This window comes from Leptinotarsa decemlineata, unplaced genomic scaffold (genome assembly GCF_025532065.1).
Source record: "Leptinotarsa decemlineata unplaced genomic scaffold, Ldec_3_MD MMD2_tig00026330_RagTag_RagTag, whole genome shotgun sequence".
Classification (NCBI taxonomy): domain Eukaryota; kingdom Metazoa; phylum Arthropoda; class Insecta; order Coleoptera; family Chrysomelidae; genus Leptinotarsa; species Leptinotarsa decemlineata.
Window position 1 is genome coordinate 3,029,758 of NW_027412690.1, and position 21,924 is coordinate 3,051,681.

The 21,924-nt window shown below is 32.1% G+C and overlaps 1 protein-coding gene and 1 long non-coding RNA gene across 5 annotated transcripts in view; both read left to right on the plus strand.

Moving 5' to 3' along the window:
• Nucleotides 1-9,952, plus strand: part of CenG1A (Centaurin gamma 1A) — a 146,359-nt gene extending 136,407 nt beyond the window's left edge. For all 4 annotated transcript variants that reach the window (XM_074182995.1, XM_074182993.1, XM_074182994.1 and 1 more), the window contains 7 exons: nucleotides 239-502; nucleotides 1,708-1,929; nucleotides 3,251-3,487; nucleotides 3,589-3,706; nucleotides 4,956-5,155; nucleotides 5,372-5,529; nucleotides 7,279-9,952. In XM_074182995.1, coding sequence (XP_074039096.1) covers nucleotides 239-502; nucleotides 1,708-1,929; nucleotides 3,251-3,487; nucleotides 3,589-3,706; nucleotides 4,956-5,155; nucleotides 5,372-5,529; nucleotides 7,279-7,548 — 1,469 coding nt within the window. In that variant the 3' untranslated portion in view covers nucleotides 7,549-9,952. The remainder of the gene's footprint in view (nucleotides 1-238; nucleotides 503-1,707; nucleotides 1,930-3,250; nucleotides 3,488-3,588; nucleotides 3,707-4,955; nucleotides 5,156-5,371; nucleotides 5,530-7,278) is intronic.
• Nucleotides 9,953-13,985: 4,033 nt separating this feature from the next.
• On the plus strand, nucleotides 13,986-17,246 carry LOC141485684 (uncharacterized). Its single transcript, XR_012467348.1, has 2 exons — nucleotides 13,986-16,765; nucleotides 16,820-17,246. It is a non-coding gene; the product is annotated as an uncharacterized lncRNA (long non-coding RNA).
• The last annotated feature ends 4,678 nt before the right edge of the window (nucleotides 17,247-21,924 follow it).

The window sequence follows — 21,924 nt, forward strand, 5'->3', positions numbered from 1 at the left end:
TTAAGGTCTGTCTAAGTTAAGGTCTATCTAAGTTAAGTTATTATTTTAGTGACTCTGATTTACGATTCCTGATTTTAATTAGAGGCATTTTTTTATTTTTTCAACAATAGGGAATTCAAAAATGGACATTACTTTTCATACCATTACTAGGTGCAATTTTACCTCTTTTAATGTATCAACCAACGAAATTTGTTTTCATCAACATCCAACAAATTTTCCAATTGCAACTTATTTCTAGGCTATCTTTATAAAAGGAGCAGCAAGCCTCTCAACAAGGAGTGGAAGAAAAAATATGTTACACTGTGCGATGATGGTCGACTCACTTACCATCCGAGTCTTCACGATTATATGGATGATGTCCATGGCAAAGAAATTTCCTTGCAATATGTCACAGTGAAAGTCCCAGGGCAGAAACCTAGAGGTTCCAAGTCAATCATAACGGTTGCTGGCGGTCACTGCCACAGTGCTATCAACGAAGGTCTTGGAGGCCTTTCTTTAATCAGTGAGTATTTTTCAACATCGGTAGAAATTTATTTTACAGTTTTTCAAATTATTTATGAAATCGAGTGACATGGGGCACCTAACATTCGGTTTTAATGAAGGAATTTATTTATATAACACCATGTATGGCCACTTTTAAAAATTGTTACTTCTCTCAATCGTAAAACTGATGACTGATACAATCTTCATTCTTAGAAACACAAACTATCTATCTATCTATCTATCTATCAAACACACAATTTTGTGTCATGAACATTGCTTGCTTTTCAATCTACAACAGAGCTCATACTTCTAGCTTCTATGTCTCAATCGCTTTTTCCTATTTTTCCTGGTTTTTTCGTTACTTCCTTCACTTTTGGAAGCATAAAAAAGTCACATGGGGCAATATCTGCTGAGTAAGGTGGATGTTTCAACACCAGGATCTCATGCATGGTCAAAAATGATTTAACAATCAGTGCAATGTGGACTGGAGTATTGACCTGATGAAGCATCCATTATCATTATTGTTATTTGTACCATATCTTACATGAACTTTTATAACAGACAGGTAGCTTTCTAATTCAGCATTTTAGATAATTTAGTAATTTTAATAATGTTTTTTCATTTTCAAAAATGCTGCTCTGATTTGACGTTTGGTAATGAATAGTTTTAGAGTTTTATACATGAATATAGGGTTCCTTTCTCTAGTGAGGAGAGGTAATGATATAGTATATTGAAATTATCCATTTCCATGCAACCTATTTAGTTACTAACCAAGATTTTTTTATTATTCCCAGATAACATTAACATTATTTGAGTATGGGTTTAAGGTTTCTCGAAATTTGAGAATGGATGTAATTCCAGCCAAGTACCACTGATAAGATCTACGACAGATTAAAATAGTTTTGTCTTGGAACGCAAATGCTTCTAGCCTCTGATTTCATCCAATTGCCTATTTTCAAAAATCGATTTTTTGGGAACTCCAATTGTCCACTGTTGACTAAGTTTGAATTTCAAAACTATTGGTGAAAGATTTCAGTCATTATTCAAATCATTTTCAACATGAGAAAGTAAGGTAAAAGATATTACCAACATCATGGTGTAAGAAAAATTTGTATAACAGAGGTCAGAGAACGGTCCATTGCCCATGAATGCACAGAATCTTATTTTGCCATCAAATTTCCAGTCGGTGCTAGATCTGTATTGTATGACTTATTTCTATTTCAGGCAAGGATAAACGAACTACTGAAAAAGCACTTCTGAGTGCTTACGATGCGGTCAAAGATCCTGGTTCTAGGTATGCGCAACAAGCCAGCGGGGACGAAGGAATGGTTCTGTCGAGCAGCAATTCGTTTTTGAACGGAGAGATTGCTAAAACAGAAACGCCTAACGTGAAAAAACGTCACAGGCGTGTGAAAAGTAGTGGCGTAAAAAATTCAGAGTATGACGGTAAGAATAACTTTCAGGTAGTTTTGTGCTGTTTCTCTGAAAACTTTGAACAATTTTATCAAATTATGTGTAGTTGTAAGATTGAATAATGAAGTTTCCAAATTTTCAATATTCGCAATACAAAAGTTGGTAATGGCATTACATTTTGATCAATTGCACTACAATTCTGTTTGTCCTGAATGATGAGCAATATTTTCCAAAAATTTACAAAATAGAGCTGTAATTGCAATATAGAATGGGGAACGTTCCTCAATTTGGGTTATTACATCAAATGCAAGTTTGAACAAAATAAAGTTGAGTTTAATTCATGAGTTTTTCAAATTCACTTCGAAAAGTATTCAAATTGATGTTTCAAATGTTGGGTTTTAATTTTTAAAGGGATTTGTTTCTAATTCACATATTGGCAACAGCGCCTAGATCAAGTTGAAATAATTTATATGTACCTAGATATTCTACTTTAAAAAAGGAAAATTATCTTTATAAATCAACAATTAAGGCAAAATATAAATAATAGTTCAATACCACCTCCACAAGCCACATAAACAACAGTTTTTTTGTTATTTATTTATATAGAGGAAGATAGGTTATTTGCACAAAATGTCATATGTCACAGAATGTCTCGGAACTCGGAACATAAGTAAACAGAACAGCACGCCTCTGAAATATGTCATCTTTGTTTGTCTCATACAGGTAACAGATTCATTGTCCTTCATTAGCTATAACTGATGTTGCCAAATGGTGAAATAGAAGCGAATCCCTTTAAATGTTGAATGCATTATTTCATTCCTCTTTTTTAAGTATTTAAATAATTTTTTAAAGAAAAAGGTTGAAATGATAAGTTTAAAATGCGTTGTTTTAGAGCTCTTTTATGAAAACTACTTGATTTTCGTCAGGAGGAACATTCTCCATTGTAATGAATGCACTCTCATTCAAGAAATGTTAAATATCTTAAAGTTGACGTCAGTAAAACAGATAATTACCTATCGTATATCAATATTGAAAAGGGTGAACCTTCAGTCAAGAGAGATTGATTTTTGTGAAAAAAAAAAAGTTTTGGCTTTCTACTTCTCCATCTCCAAAGAAACAAATGTAGGAGTCGTCCAAAGACAGAAAAAAAGCAATTTATTTCAAAATAAACTTTTTACAAAGATGTATAGATCATGCAAAGAACAAACTGGGAGAAAAAGCCCTCTCGATACAACTACTTTCATATAAACATTGAATTACACGAAATTATAATTCAATGTTCATATAAAAGCAGTTTTTTTTCGTGTAATGAACCTTTCAATCTGAATCAATGAGTTTCTAATTTTTTTTGCAGACACCGAACCAAACGAATTCTATATTGTCTCTCTGGACAACAAGCAGTGGCACTTCGACGCATCTAATCCAGAAGAAAGAGACGAGTGGGTATCAGCGATCGAACAACAAATTTTGAACTCTCTACAGTCAAACGAGACATCCAAAATGAAGAGTAACCCCGTGGAAGCTTCTACAATCCAGTCGATCAAAGCGAGAGTACCCGGCAACGGTTTTTGTGTGGACTGTGATGCTCCAAGTAAGTGTATTTTCATTCAGTTATAATTTTTGATAACAATTGTAAATTTATATTCTGCATGAAAATTTCTTCACCAAATATATAATATATTTCACTTTCAGATCCTGATTGGGCTAGTTTGAATTTAGGTGTACTGATGTGTATAGAATGTTCTGGTATTCACCGGAATTTAGGATCTCATATTTCCCGAGTACGATCGATGGATCTGGACGAATGGCCGTAAGTGATTTTTATTATTTATTCCTTCAGTTAACAGTGATTTGAATCCCACCAAAATTTTTCATGAATTCTATTCAACATAAAAAAATTATGAAGTTAGATTCAATTTGTTTAATGAATTAAAAATCAAAAAACTTTAGATCTCTTAAATATGCATTGCTAAGAGTTGTTTGGTGTTGCCTTTTTTTTTAGGTAATGAAATCTGAAAAATTAAAGAAGCTAAATCAATAGAGAACCTGCTAACAAATTCAATTGTGAAAAACATCTCAGACGAAAACAAGTATACTTCCTTCGAAAAACGTCAAAACGATAAAATGTCCAAATGTCACACTCAGAACCCTATATGAACACACATGCAGGATGCTTTCCAAAATATTCAGTTTAGGTTCATATTTCTGTTTTGAACCATTTCCACAGAGCTATATGGAATACACTTGTTACCTGCTGAAAGAATACATGCAGATTCTTTAAGTTTTCTCATTCGTTTGTGAGGTTTTTTGGTGATAATTTTTTTCACTTCGTTTCATCTTGTGAGTTTTTCAATATGTTCCGCTATCCCTGATTTTGCTAACTGTCTTCTCACGAAGTTCCTTCATTCATACATCTAGGGGTCATGAAGTTTGACCAATGTAACTTTTCACAAGAAAAAAGTTCATGATTAATTAAACTTTCCAGTGGTTTATATTACGCAATAACTTTTTGGATCAACTTTATGGTTGACTCTTTATTACACTTCAGAAGATTCTCTATTGATTCAGCTGTGTGTTTTTTTTTTATATTGTGGTAGGTTAAGTACCCCAAAAAGAGCAACAAAAATCGACTTCTCCACTAGAAATGTCTTTCAAAAGAATAGTTTTCTATTCCTTACTGAACTTCAACTTCAAAATATGAAGTCATTTGAATATATTTTTTTCCTATATATATCTTTGGGAAGGCGAAAATTGGGAAATTCAATGGTTTTTTACAATTGTCTTTGTAACCTCAAAATTATATTTTTCACCTCGGTATCAGTAAGTGTTTCTGTGAATTTTTTTATTGGTCGGAAATCTCTAGATTTGAATAGTTTTGGTTACTCAACTTTATTATTATTATATTATATTTATATCTAGACAGTCATTTTTTTTCACACAGGCAATATGAATTTATGTACGCATTTCAAGTTTTCCTGTAGCTAAAAATGTATATCTTCGACCTCAAATCATTGAAAACTGTATTCATTTCATTGTCATTTTCCATTAATTTTTAACAGGCCTGGAAACTTGGCGGTGATGCTAGCTATAGGTAACTGCTTGGCAAACTCTGTATGGGAGTGTCAGATCCAGAATAGAACAAAACCGAATCCCACGTCTAGTCGAGAAGAAAGAGAAAGATGGATACGAGCTAAATACGAGAACAAGGAATTTTTACCGCCCCCTAACAATACTGTACCATTAGGTCAACAGCTCATAGGTGAGATATTTCTTATTCAGTTATTTGTTTAGTGCCCCACGTTGGAGCAGTTCACTTACGGAAATTTTCACTGACTTCAAGTCACATGAGAAACAATTAGTTTCATACCTAGTTTTGATTTCGTTTTGTTGCTCAATTTTGTGTATTATAAAAATATTTTATTGAGTACTTACTTTTTCAAGTAAATTATTGATAAAAAAACGGTTACTATTCTAGATTCAGTTTGTGCTTCGAATATAAAAGGAATCATCACAGTGCTGGCTCGAGCAAATGTTCAGGAAATGAATACGACGGTGGGACCAAGAGATCTGAGGACGCCTCTGCATTTGGCGTGCGCAATGGGAAATTTGGCTGTGGCACAGTTGCTCATCTGGGTAAGTATTTACAAGTTCACAGCATTTTTCACATTTTCAGGCATCTGATCCCTAATCATTTTATAGTAGTTATGGATTCAGATCAAATCAAAATATGCTTTATTACCCAAGATCTCAACATCTTATTGGCAAAGTCAAGTAAAGTAAAACCTGTATATGGGACATTGAATTAACAGCTGAAGAGATACAAATATAATAAGTACATGAATATATGAATATTAAGTAAATGTAAATAAATAATGCTAAGTAATGAACATTGATAGCTATTTCGTGTTGATTTCAATAACTTGTTTACACAAAGTTACATGCCAATTACTCGATAGAGCCTTGGTAGAATTTGTCCACACTATAATAGGGCCTCCCAACAAGGAATTCTTTTACTTTCTTTCTGAATTTATTTTCATTATATATATTTGCGATAAATTAATGGGAAGGGGAAATGAAGTATTACTGACGTGTATTATAAGTTGAGGTGGTATTAAATTGATTTTGATATTTTTTGTTGATAAAACACACTGTTTCGTTCCTAAATGAAAAGACATACTAAGGTCAGAATTTTTTGTTCACAAATAATAGGCGGCATGAATGCCTGTAGCTAGCCTTGCATATAGATATCTGATGGATCTTTTTTGTAGAGAGAATACCATATTGAAACGAAATTGTGCACAATTTCCCCAGAAACAAATTCCATAACGTAAATAGGACTCAATTTGTGCAAAATAAACTGATCTTGTAAAGTGTCTAACTTTCTTGCAACAGCTACCACTGCATGACACCCTGCTGCTAGTCTTTTACATAAGTCTGTAGCAAAACACGGGTATTTTTCTTTTGAGTTATTTTACGTTTACTCCGTTAACATATATTTTTAAACATCCTTTATATATTTGTATGATGGGTTGCTTGTCACAGTGATCCTCGGTATCCCTAAAAACCTCGCATCTATTGGAATGTACAGAAAAACCGCCACCGTTTTTATATCGGAAACTATTTTATTGAATGGCGTTCGCAGAGAGGGATTTGTTGAAACGAAGTAAAAGTCTGTGGTTTTATTGTTACATACGCGTTATTCAGTTTAATATAATTTGCCTGGGGCCTGAAAGGTTAAATAATACTTGTATTGTGGCGACTCGTGCCTGCATCTTATTTTAGCTGTATGTTCCCGAATAACCAACCATTATTGATGTCTGTATTGATCACTCATTTCACTCCGACTCAGTAAAAGTTCCATATTACAAGAGCAGCAGTCTTGATTTTCCCTGACCATCCACGAAAAACCCTGAGAGCAAAACCCGTTCCTTTACAAGTAGTCGACATGGTATTCAAATTTTAGATTTTCATCAATGAAGAGCCCTAAAAATTTGTTTTTCTCCAAACTTTCAATTTTTAAATTTTCCAAGTGTACTTTCCCTATGTTACATCTAAACGTGACCACATTTGTTTTGTCGATGTTGAATGATGAAAGATTGGAATTTGGATTTGATCAAGTAAAATTGAGGTGGTATTGCTACGCCAGAGGATAGTGGTGTCGTTAGCGAAACATGTGAATTTACCACTTATGTCAACATGGACTACCTAAGTCATTGACATGGTTATTGTAAACTACATACTCATTGAAATAAGTTTGCAATGAATATTTCTTGAAAATATGGTACAATGGGATTTTTGTGAATTCGAGTTTAAGCTCCGAAACTACAACTCATAAAATATTTTTGTGTCGACTGCAAATAAATATTATTATTTTAATTTCAGCACAATGCAGACGTCAAATGTGTCGATCAAGATGGAAGAACATGCCTTGCATACGCCAAGGCTGCAGCCAGCATAGCAACGGCCAAGTCCCAATCGACCAACAGTCTCAACCTTGAAATCTCTGCGGCTACATGCAAGTCCCTAGTAGAACTTCTCCTCTCGTACGGCTGCCCTGAAGTGTCTTCGGTGTCAATTAGTGGGACGATACCACGTAGGAAAGGGAGTCAACCTGCGTCTCAATATGATAAGTTGCCGTCTAGCGTTCTCTAGGGGTAAAGGATTCTAATGGCGGATATCCAGGGTAGAAACGTCGTAATAGGCGCGCGGATGATTCGAGGGAGGTTAAGTTTGTGTAGGTTTCGATGTTTTTTGTCATTATTGTATAATTGTCCAGATTTGAATGTCGTTGAATCTTTGAGCAGAGTTACTTTTTCAATCGTGTGGACGTTTTGAGTGAGTTGTTTTCACCATCCTTTTTGAAATCAGCAATAATTGACGTTTGATGCACTCAGGACAAACAATAGTATCAGGTTTTTGCAAATATATTTTTCAATTTCTCAATGACATTCATCAACTTTTCACAAGTTATAAATGTTCGCAATGTTTTTCAAGCTTTGAATTATCAAAAAAAAAATCAAAATTATCTAAAACTGTTCAATAACAGCTCAACTTTTTGTGTGGAAAATGTTTCACAGTACTCATTGTCCAAGAAAACCTGTCACTAGACTAATAATTTTTACAAACAAAAAAAAAAGAGAAAACATCAAGTCAAAAATTCAGTAAACTTCTCAAGATATTAACAATTTTCAAAAATTCATTCAATTAGTTTGATCTAATAACAGAAATGGGTTTTTGAAATGAATTCATGTTTCAAAGAAAATATTTCGTGAACCCAAAAAAATGTGTGTGAGTGATACTTTTGTGTCATTGATTTTTTTCTTTGAAATTGACCATAACTGAACATGCTTCAAGGTAACAAAAAAATTGATGAATAACTAGAATCAGTGCACATGAAAATATTGAGATTAAATTTTAATCGATAAATAAATGTCAATTATCACCGATTCCTCAATTCTGCAATGTTTGGGCTGTCTATTCCTATATACTATTGTATCCATTTACTTATTACGATGTTTTCTACCTGGACGCTTCTTTCAATTATTGATATTACAACCAATGCGACTGATAAAATTAGAAATTTGGAATTTCTTTCACAAGTAATTATCAGTGAGTTTCAGTTAATTGAAAAGATTTCTTGAAACTTACTGTGGATGACTGGGTCAAAATTTATTTTCGAAATAGGCTGTTACGAGTAATGTTAAACTGCAGTGGAACAATCAGACTTTTTCAAATAATCTCACTCTTTATGCACTTGTGTACTTATCATTTCGATTGACTAGTACAGGAATCACAATTTTGCACTGTTTTTGAAATGAGGTAGGCTTGTCCAGCAAAATTTTCGAAATCTTTGATACCTATGATTTTCTTTCAGATCTTTTTCCGGAGAATATAAACATTTTAGTTGTTGAAAGATTTGTTGTTTTGTATGAATTTTGTGAGTTTTTTTTTTTAATGGAAAGTTATAAGCAAGTTATCCATGTTCTTTGCCTTGAAAATATTCATCAGGAATTGATCATATTTCAAGTATTCCTTCTTACATTCATATTTCATGAATAATCATTATTGCTTGTGTGATTTTTTTGTATCATCAAATGAGGTTAACCACAATACAAATATTTTTTTGTGTACATACATTGTCTGTCTTCAATAGACTAATACTTTTATTCACATATTATATGTGTAATTGAAAATTTTTTCAGAGAAAATCATAATGAAAAATTAGGATTCAGCATGCTATCAAAAGAAGTCCTATTTCACGAGATTTCATTTCCAAAACCTAGCCTTCGAAATGATCGGGTTTGACATTTTAGAACTTTCATGGTAAAATCTCCAACAGTGAAGGTCAATTTTTAACTTCACATTCATGATCAGCTTTCAAATATTTGTCCGAGCCTTTAAATTTGCCTCGGGTAATAAGTTTCTAGAATATGATTTTGTGCAAAACTTTGGATCTTGGAACTTGGTTTATTTTGTTTGGAGAAAAAACATGGAATTAATAGTGAAATAACTGCTCCTATGATGTGTAGGTATTTCAACTTGAAATTATTGTTTAAAGTATGATTTATTTTAAAATAAGGAAATAAGTTTCTATAAAATAAAAACCTACACAGATCATAAAAACCAGTTCTTGCTACCATACAATTTTTGTGAATTGTATATATTTTATTTCTTTCTTTTGAGTAAATATGTTGTGATACCATTCTGTGAATTGCTGCTTCGAACAATTCTTGAGATTTTTGATGGACAAGTCTATCGACTGTAGTCATAACAAATGTGATCATTAACTGTAACCGAGAGTAAATTAATATGTTTGTACCTAGTATGAATTTTAAATGGAATAACTATGAGCGCGTTTTCGTCTGCTTTGTCGATATTGAGATGATTTGTGACGAGACTTGTTCTCTCTTTTTGTTATATTTTGATTATTTTATGATTATTTTGTTTATGTCACCAAAGAATTGTATGTATTCTTATTGTTTTGTATATAATGGTAAATTATGTACAGAAATTTATATATGTTGTTCTTCCTTAATAAAAAATATTCAAAATTTGGCTTTCATTATGGTCTCTCACCCAACCCCTCTTCTATATTATGATACTATCTGCTGAGTGAGAGAAATATCTTGGTTGTAAAATCTGTTGAAAAATATAAAATTCACACACTTACAAATTTAATTATGTTCTGAAGACTCTACAACAAATAAGACGTTCTAAAATATTACTTGTAATAGAGAAATGTAATAGAAACATAATTTTTATCCATTCCAAAATATTTAAAAACTACAGATGTAATTGAGTTACTGAAAATCAACTCTTGTGATCCACTGTTTGGAACTTTTGGTGTAAAAAGGAATATTACTGGAGTTTTTTCCCAACACCAAAGCGTTATTTCAACAGCTCAACACGTGTTTCCATAACGAAGTGATCATCTTCAAGATACGTGTTTCGATCACCAAGTGATCATCTTCAAGAGGAAGACCAAACTGCCAGTTTGATCTGCTTCTTAAACGCACTGTTCGACGTATTAATAAAATACTTTATTGTGAGATTTTCACTAAACAATTTTACAAAAACGCAACACGTGTTTCGCCATACAATGGCTTCTTTGGGCGTGTCTTTAATAGCTATATTCTACATATTCAATGCTTTAGTAACGGAAAGTTATTCAACTCTAATTGATCATTCAGTATATTACCCAAATTCCTGAATCTACTGATTTTTAAACATTCTAGAAGATTGAGTTTCAAACTCTTCTCTTCTTAATGTAACACGTATTCATAATTGAACTCATGCCCTTCTGCCAAAAGGTGGTTTGCAAATGTGGAGTTGATTTTACTATTTACAAAACTACTTCTATGGTCTTTAATTCTTTGGGAAAAAGTTTTCCCTGTTTGGTCAATATACAGTTTTGGGCAAGAGCCACAAGTCAGTTTTGATACTCCATAGTCCTGATCTATCTGACACCGAAGTTTTGTCTTTATTGTTTTTAATGAATTCACTTAGACTATTTATTCGTTCTGTGAGCTAGGTTTACGTATTCTTTCTTTAAAAAACGGGTAATATTGGTTGGTTCACCCCAATATGACAGTGTCCTATATAACTGACGTTATCGTGAGTTTGGGTAGACCTGGTCCATGGGTTGCTTTTGTAGTTTTTTGTAAAGAATGGAGTCCTTAATAACTACATTATAACCGTTATTGACCGCGATTTGTGTGATCAAACTGTTCGACGTTTTTTTGCGAAATTTCATTCTGAAGATTTTATCCCCGAAGATGACTTCCGAGGTGGTCGACCTGTCAAAGACCTTTGACTGTGTTTCCCACAGCATTTTACTCGAAAAACTGTCATATTATGGTGTAAGAGGTACTCCATTGGGTTTGATTGAAACTCACCTGATAAATCGTTTCCAGAGAGTTTTTTATAACAATACATTTTCTGAGGCCGATTGACCTAGGTGTACCGCAGGGTTCGGTTTTGGGCCCCCTTTTGTTTGTTATTTACATCAATGATTTTTACAACTATATGAAGCCATGTCACAGTGTACTATTTGATGACGATACATTCTTCATATACTATGAATTATTCAGCTCTTGCTGATAAGTCTATGGAAATATAAGAAAAAGCGAAGCACTGGTTCAGTGTCAACAAACTCATGATGAATAAGGAAAAATCACAAAACATGATTGTTCCTATGGCTCTGCCATTACCTGAATCCAGTGTGTAAAATTATTGTGTTTTACTCTGGACAATAGGCAAAATTGGTCAAGCCACATTTCAAGTTTGAAAAGTAAGCTATCGACTGCCTTATTTTTACTTAGACAGCTGAAACCAATAACAAATTTCACTACGTTGAAAATAGTATTTTGCTCGCTCATACAGTCTCACATTTCTTACGGTATTCTACTTTGGGGGTAATTCTAATGATGCCCAATGCATTTTTATATTACAGATTAAAGGTCTGAGAATTCTTGCTGGAATCGGTTTTAGGGATTCTTGCCGTGAATCATTCATCACTCATGAAATTATGTCGGTGCCTTCTTTGTATGTTTACTTAAGCCTATTAGGTATTCACAAAAGGGCCCCCTTGTTTTTCAAGCAATCCAGTTCACACAATCATGATACATGTAACAGCAATTTTATTAGACCTCAACGTTTCAGGCTGATGAAATTACAAAAAAACTCCTATGGTTTTGAATTGTATAATGCACTTCCTGCCAATATTAAAAATATGAATATGTTTTGTTTTAAAAAAGTTATAAAAAAATATTGAAAAAAAACTGTTTTTAATCCACTTCAGAATACTAAGAACAATTGAATAGAACTGGCCGATACTTGATGAAAATCCATATTCAAAAAACTAATAAATAGAGTTTATTCTATGATTTTAACTATAAGGGTTTTACAAAAACCGCGACACGTGTTTCGCTATACAATAGCTTCTTCAAGCATAACTGTTATGCTGTTTTTTTTATACTAAGAACATGTGCGTATACACACTTTTGACGCAAGGAAGATGCTCGCATAACCTCCACACTCATTTGTTAATATGTTATAATGTACCCTGTAAACTTGTTACAAACTTTTACTTTTAATTTTATATAAAATCTTTATACCTTGCACCTATTTGTTTGTCTGACTTGTCATAAATGTGTTTTATACATAACATGATCAAATAAATATATCTACTATCTACAGTACTTGGGAACGGAAAAACTGGGCGTCAGCTCCCGTGTGGTTTTTGATGGTATGAAATGTATTTGGAAAGGTCCTATGTTGGACAGCTCGAAAAGCGGCTGCTGTGATTCACTATTATTTACTGCAACAGGACCAAACCATCACAGTAGACTCCTATTGTGATGAAATCTATGAAATGTACCAGCGTAACCGACACTGGTCATTAGAAAAGGTTCAATCCTGCATCACGACAACGCCCGTCCGCACGTTTGAAAAATCACCGTTCCAAATTCAAACAAACTGAGCGAGGGGAACAATTCTTGATTTTTTTGACAATGTTACAGATTAGAACAAGTTCCTATTGATCAAACAATGATTCTAAAACAAATAATAAGAAATTCAACTTGTTTGACTTTAATTTTTTTTATGGTGACTTAATAATGTCACTGGAACACTATTTCTCAAAAGCCTTTGATAGATTGAACCAACAAATTCTACTGAATAAACTTTTTTCTGTTGGTTTCGATAGTCAACTGTTGAATTTACTACAGTATTATCTTCAGAATCTTACGCTATTTGTAGAATACAAAGTACACAAATCAAAAGAATTCACTTCAACTAGTGGTGCTCCTCAAGGAAGTAATCTAGCTCCTCTACTATTTTCTTCATTTATAAATGATATTGTTTCAAATATATCTAGTAACATATTACTCTCTGCTGACTTGAAGATTTTCAGACCCATGAAATCAACCGAGGACTGTCTTATTTTGCAAAATGAAGTTAATTCGATACATGAATGGTGCATACTAAACAAGCTTCCACTGAATATTCAAAAATATAAATTTATGAAATACACTCTCAAGCACAACAATACTCAGTTTGACTATGCAATAAATGATGTCACTTTAGAACAAAGTACAGAAACTAAAGATATGGGCATTATATTCGATAAGAAACTTAGCTTCATGTCACAAATTAATCAAATCACATCTTCTGCAAAAAATGCTTGGCCTTATCTTTCTTCAGGACGTGTAGAGACTTTCAAAACCAATAATGTTTTATAACACTTTTTAATGCATATGTCTGATCTCGTCTGGAATATGGCTCCCCAATCTAGTCATCTATATACAATGTGCATATACAGCAACTCGAATCTTGTCAAAGAATATTTATGAAATACATGGCTTACAAACTGGATGGAGCTCACCCATCCCAAGGAATTAATAATAGAGTGTTGCTAAATAGATTTGCCCTCCTAAACTTGGAAAACAGAAGAACATATTATGCCTGTATCTTCATTTATAAATTGATTCATAATCTGGTCGACTGCCCTGATTTGTTATCTCAACTAGATTCAATGTGTTAATAAAATCTCCAGTTTATAACATCTGTAAAATTTATAATAGTTTCTATATAATTCAAGATGGCCGCAAGTGAAGAAGTATCTATCTTTAAATGCTGTAAAAATAAGCCATTCATTCACTATATTTGCACAAAATGTAATAGTGTTTTCCACAAAAGCTGCCTACCAAGGTACAGAAAGTTGAAGAGGTTATTGGGAAATAAGATAATATGTTGTTCTGAACAAACCTTTGATGAATCTAACCAGGACACAGAACACAGTGTTTTAGAGAAAACAATCCTTGATTTAGGTGAGGACAATGAAATGAAAAATAAGCATATTAAGGAATTAAAGAAACAACATGAAATATTTGTTGAAGAGGTCATGAGAAATGAAACAGAAATGAATAATTTACTTCAACAGCAGGAAAATATAATAGCAGAACTAAAAAAGCAAATTGAGAAAGTAAAAAACAAACCAACAAAAAATGTAGACACTCAAACAGATAGCCAGGTAAAAACAGTAAATAAAGGAATTTCTACTGACTCATCCCTATGGGAATTCAGTGGCGTAGCCAAAACAAAAACAATGTATTCCGATACTTCGGTTTCTAAAGAAAATGTAAAGAGAGATCGTAGAAGTGAAATGACGAAGGAGAAGAGCAAACAAATACGAAGTTCGGAGGCAGTAAATATAAGAAAAATTAATTTAAAGAAGAGAATCCTGTTTATTGCTGGGAATTTTGGACGAGACATGGCAGATTTCTTCAGAAGACAATTAAATGACAAGTACGTAATAGAGTCATTTCTGAAGCCTAACTGTACAGAAAGTGAACTTATAACAACCGCAATAAATAATAGCAAGGATTTCACAAAAACTGACGTTGTTATTATCTGGCCGAACAACACGCACAAATTTCCAGTGAGACATGTCTCTCGAACATTAAGTTATACAAATTTCCTAATTATTACACAGCCCTACAGACTTGAGGCGAAAGATATTATTAATGATAGAATATACAGAAATAACCTAGCTCTTCTAAAGGAATCTCTCAATATTAACCTAAAATCAAATATAGTGGAGTGTAATAATGTGCTACAAAAAAGGAACTACCAGCGAGACGGTAGAAATATTAAAAGAATTGGAAAGTGGTATGTCTGTAAATTGATATCAGGTCTTCTTGAACAGAAAGATATCTCAACAAGGGAAATGAACAGTAATTCTATACACCAGGAAATAGTACTTGAATCATCAGATAGGGAAGTCCAAGAATATAGTCAGATCTCACTTGCTACAGAATTAAAAGACATCGAAACCAGGAAATTCAATACTGAAGATAATTTTTTATATCATCTCCAGGACCAAGAACACCATCCATAGACGAAGTTCCAAGAATCACATCAAACATATTAGTCAGCAAATACACTTCAACAACATTACCTCATAAAAACAGAAACATTGTCAATTTATCCACTTCAAAGGTTTTTACTTTGATTCATCAAAATGTACAAGGGTTCAGTAACAAATTGTTAGATTTTGAAATTTTTTTAGAAGACAATAATTGCGACATATTTTGTGTATCAGAACACTGGGCCAGAGACAATAGTATATCATCTCTAAAAATAGAGGGTTTCCAGATTGCAAACTCTTTTTGTAGGGATAAATCTATACATGGAGGGGTAGCTATATATGTCAGAAACAATATAAATTTTGACATAGTAAAAACTAATTCTGTCGAAATGGATTTAGAGGTGACAGCAATCAGATGTAAGGCAGGTACACTTGGCAAAGGCATGTTAAATAGCCTAGTTATAACAGTTTACAGAAGCCCAAACGGAAACTTTGACATTTTTATCAAAAATCTTGAGGAACTGCTCCGAAATTTAATGGTAAAATTCAAAAACTATAAGGTAATATTATGTGGAGATTTTAATATCAATTTTCTCAATGAATCGAAAAACCTCAACTTATTAACAGATCTGCTAACTTCTTATAATATCATACCAACCATTAATACCCCAACAAGAGGAAATAATTGCCTGGATAACATCTGCACAAACATTCACTATGAATTATATAAGAGTACAGTAGTAGATAATTATTTTAGTGATCATCAAAATGCTCAACTGATCTATATTGATACCAACTCACATGAAATTACAGAAACAAAACCTCGACAGCAATTTAGAGACCTTAATAATAAATTTAATATTGAACACTTTATCTCATTTTTGAGGCAGGAAGATTGGAATGATATGTATATGTGTGGGGGTAATGCAAACGAAAAATTTGAGATCTTTTTTCGAACTTTTAAATATTACTTCGACATTGCTTTTCCTCTAAAAAAAGTAAAAGAAAAACAGGCATCATATAAAAGAAAACCATGGTTAACTAAAGGTTTACTCATTTCTGGAGAGAAATTAAAATATCTGTATACGCTAACCTTAAACGGAAATGATGATACCAAAGAATATTATAAAAAATATAAAAAGTTATATAAACATCTACTGAATGTATCAAAAAAGCAATATAACAATGGCATAATTGCAAACGCAAAAAATAAATCTAAAACGGCCTGGACTATTATAGGATCAGGCAAAAAATCAAAAAGGAGGTTGGAACCAATTCACTTAACAATTGATAACAATATTGTACAGGCACCCCAGAATGTAGCAAATCACTTTGTTGAATATTTTAATACCATACCCACACTACTGGCTAGCAATGTTGAAGAATCATCAGAAGAACCCACACTTAGATACTTCAATCCTTATACTTTTTCATTTAAACCAACAACAGAACCAGAAATAAATGATATCATCAAAAACCTAAAATCATCTCAATCTACTGGTAATGATGAAATAAGTCCTAATCTTTTAAAAAAGTGTTCGTCATTTATTGCAGGCCCACTAACTTTTGCCATCAACTGCTCGTTGGAAGAAGGTATTTACCCAGATAGTTTAAAAATCGGAAAAATAAAACCTATACATAAAAATGGAAATAAAACTCAAGTTGAAAATTACAGGCCCATTACTGTCCCCAGTGCTTTTGCAAAGGTTTATGAAAAATGGGTGTCAAATTCAGTCGTTTCATTCTTTGATCTTCATAAGCTATTCAATGAAAATCAATTTGGTTTTAGAAAGGGACGTTCAACAACACAAGCTATAATAAAACTACTAAAAGAGCTATGTAATAGTCTAGATATGGGTAATCGAACTCTGGGTATTTTCTTAGATCTAAGTAAGGCATTTGATCTTGTAGACCACAGAATTCTACTAGACAAATTGGAAAAGTATGGTTTTAGGGGAAACTCACGTAGATGGTTTGAAAGTTATCTCCAAAATCGAACACAATACGTTGAAATAGATCAGTATCAATCTAAACGTTTAAAGTATACTATTGGAGTACCACAAGGCTCTATTTTGGGACCTCTACTTTATATAATTTATGTCAATGACTTTGAAGGAAATTTTGTAATGTATGCGGATGACACAACACTACTGGTTAGTGGTAAGAATGTTACATCCACAGTAGACTTGGCTCACAGGGAAATTTTAAAAGCCCAGGACTGGTTTTCTAGCAATAAATTAATCTGCAATGATAAAAAATCATCCTTCCTAAGATTTAGTTATGCCCCAAATGGTCATGATCACAGTTTACTGTTAAAATCACAGCACGGTTTAATGAAACAGGTGAATTCAATAAAATTTCTAGGACTTACTCTCACTGAAGATTGTAAATGGAATCAACATATTAATGAAATATGTAAAAAAATAACGCCTATGTGTTACTGTATCTATCAACTCAGTAAAATTATAGATAAGTCGGTGGTACTCATGTACTATCATGCCCAATTACACTCAACAATCTCATATAGTATAGTAGCTTGGGGCCTATCACGTGAGGCACAAAGGGTATTTATTTTACAGAAGAGAGCTGTCAGAAACATTCAGAGTGTAAATAGACGTACTAGCTGCAGAGATATATTCAAAGTTTTAAGAATATTAACTCTCCCATGCATTTATATGTACCAGCTGTTAATTTTTGTAAAATCGGATCAGCGACCTTTTACCTTCTTAAACAAAAATAATTACAGCACAAGAAATTCAACATTGTTAGAAATACCAAATCATAGACTGGCTAGATCAGAATCAAGTCCAATTTTCATGGGTGTCAGGCTATTTAACAAATTGCCAAATCATGTTAGAAAAATGTCACTAAGAAAATTTAAACCGTTCCTAAAAAACTTTCTGATTGATAAAGCCTACTACTCCATTGAAGAGTTTATAAATGACTTATCAATATAACTGAAGAATTGAGATTGTCATCTAGGGTTGTTAATATATTATAATTTTACCTAGTTATAAGTTTTAATATATAATTTTACATAACTGTTCATGTCCTATATGTACATAATTTTTTCTTTTTTATAAGTTTATTTATATCATATTACACTGACTTGTTCTATATCATTGAGTTATGATCCAGAAGAACCAATAAAATATTATTATTATTATTATTATATTCAGAATGTGATGTTTTTGTTGTTTCATTTGGACGCTTCAAGTATATAATTCGTAACAAGCTATTTTCTATGCAAGTCGAACTAGAATCTAATTTCAACCCATAAGTGAAATACTGTGTTTCAACTCTCTGCACACTACCAATTCTATTAGAATTCTACAGTATATGCTTTTTTTTATTATTATTATTATATGAATGTATCACTGTTTGTATATCTCTTGTTTATATATCTATGGTATATATATACTACTCTATTACTCTGCTGATTTTATATGCTATTCTTTATATTTCATGGTACTCATACATACTCAAACATATGAGAGCCATAAACCTAGTTTCGGTTTGCATGTGACAAACAAAAATTTAGGCATCATTATAAATAATACCATCATATCAGAAATTGAAATACTTACGTTGCATAAATAAAATGTGGACAAGATAGTATGATATATAAAAAAAGCAGTGAATTTTGATACATTATCATGTAAAAAGAAGTGAAATATTAAGTACAGTGAAGTATTTAGAAATTATAAAACAATAATCAATTGAATATTGAAATATTACCGTAAAGGTAGGTTTCCTCTCTTAAAAAAAATGGAAGATCCGAAGTTTCTTCCTTCAATCGTTTTTTAATGGGACTTAATCACTTTATTACTCCTTTCCATTCTTCAATTCCATTGGTAGAGTTTCATCTGTATAACGAAATGTTATACCGTTATACTTTTAATGAAATATATATTTTTGAAAATCTTTTTGTAAGAAACTATATTGAAGCACGACCTATTGCAGTTTTGAAATTTATGTTTTCTCTATGTCTATGTGTATGTATGTAAATATCTGACAAACACTGTTGCCATTGTCTATATACAAAGCTGTTGCTAAGTTTCTCTACAAGTTTATTGCCATCTGTTGTTAGTCGTTTGAGTTACTGTTTGGGACATTCGCTAATAGATGGCCATGTCAGTCATAGTGGTTTTGTCATCAATATACATAAACCAGACTAAAATTATTCAAGAATTGTTCATTTCGTCCATCATGTGACATGTTGAAAGATTGACAATGAATTGTCATTGTTTATTAAGATGAAACTTTCGAATAATTACTTGGTACTTCATTTTCAATTTGTAATAATAACAATGTATTGATAACCAACATTTCAACCAGGTTACTTTTTTGTCTATTTGCGAACATCTACGTCACTTTAGCGATCTTTTTAATACTTCATAATGGACGGATACAGCACCATAAATAGAGTGTTCTAATGATCTGTTTGAGGAGATATATTGCTTTACAAAATTGGGAAGGTCTATAAAAACTCTCATTTCCTCCACATGAATTTTTCACAAATAACTGTACAAAAAACATGGATCATACTGACGCATGCGCACTTACTTTTTTTTTATGGAAAAATTCCATTGAAAGAGTAAACCAAAAAATTAAACACATTAAACGATATGGAAATTATTTCATAAACTTGTTTTGGAATATCTTTGAAAAAGTTCGTAGTGGTATTTATTTTATGGTACTTAAACATTGGTCATTGTTTCATTCGATTTCATCTGATTATGAAATAACCTTCACTAAATCCATGTTAAACAGATCATTAAAGATTGTATTGTTTCGATATTTCATCTTGTTGGACATTTCAATGCAGATATCCAAGGCCAACGCATATAAAATTCTAATCAACTTTAATGACATATAAAGGAAAAGTTTCAATGGAGACAAGTACACCATCCATTATTGATTAAAGATATATTTCGTAGACATTCAGCCTCAATGTAAGCGATTCGGGTCACGAAAACAATAAAACGGAGATGTTCTCAGACTGATTCCATTGCCAAACACATTAGGCAGAGCTTTCATATACAAAATATGTATGAATAGTTCAACGCAATAGTAAAAGCACATTGAAAAGAACGCGTGAAACGCAATCTTCCACACCATGTCTAGACTAATTCTGAAAATTTTCGTAGAATTTCACTTAAATTATTTTAGTCACCTAATAAAAGAGAACAAAATTATTATTTTCCAGAGAATAGAGTATTCATTATTACCAGAAAGAAATTATTATCAACAATGTTCAAATTACAAGATAATTTGGAAGAGCTTCAGTAGGTCCTTCATGTAACTCATAAAAGGCATAAGATATAAAAAAGTATAATTAATTTCACATGCTAGCTATAGAAGGCAAGTTACTAGACTAAATATAATTTTAATAATGATAAAAATACGATACAAATATACGTAATTTGATTGTAAATATAAATATAAGAAAATTACATAGTTAGGTATTGTAAAAAAATTGGACAAGAAGAAGAGTATTATTTCTCCAGAGTCAAAAAAATATTTTCTAACAGAAAAAGAGACGTGCATATAACGTCACTTTTCATATAAGTGGCTTTAGGCCAACGTAAATTCAGTCAATCCTTTTCCATCCAAATAGAATTTCAACATTCACCTCATCTGTCGATTTATATTTTCTTGTTGTTTCACATATGTTTTATCAACTACAGTAATTATAGTATCGTCAGCAAAGATTGCTAACAAATGGATTTAGGCAAAATTGACCAAAAAATAGAAGTGGTCCTGGAGCATCTCCCAGTGGAACTTCGAGATAAACAGGATAAATATCTTATCTGAATTTGATTGTTCTGTGGTTCCTAATATAAGACTCAATCCCATCTCTTATTCCTGACTTCCCTTATGTCAATAACAGATTGTTTGTGATATTATTATGATATACTCAAAGTTTCTTATAAATAAAAAAAACAATTATTATGATATTATATTTTTCAGTTCAGTTCAATTGAATTGAAACGGGAATATTTTCAGGAGAGGTTAGTTTTTTGTATAAAAAAGTTTTTGGCTTTCTACTTCCCTATCATCAAAACATAAATAATGGGAAACTTACAAAGGAAGGAAAAAAATAAAATAACTACAAAAAACTATTCACACAGAAGTATCTTTCAGATTCAAACTGAAAACCCCTCTAAAACAAACAATTTCACAAAAACTTTGAATTATACGAAAAGATAAAGCCCTTTCGGAACAACTACTTCAATGAACATTGAATTACACATATTTTCATACAGATAGTACCCCAAAATCTCGTTGTGGAATTCAAACAGATATCATTTATATCATCGATATCACTACACAATGTAATATATGAAGGAGTATCGGTATTTGGAACTTCTGGCGTAAAATGAACATATTGAAATACTCCTTTCACACCAGAACAAAAAGACCATCTTGATGCAAATTTCGCTAACCAAGTTAGCATCATTAGGAGATATTTTGATGATGCTAATAACTTGATATAGTGAGAAACGAAAGACGAAGTTTATTCAATTTTTTAAGAAATAATTCAAGAAATGAAATTTTTCACCAATTCACGTACTTTTCATTTTTTTTTAATGTCACTTTTCAGTTCAACTATCTCGAAAATCTTAATAGGAAGTGATATTTTTCAAAATTGTATA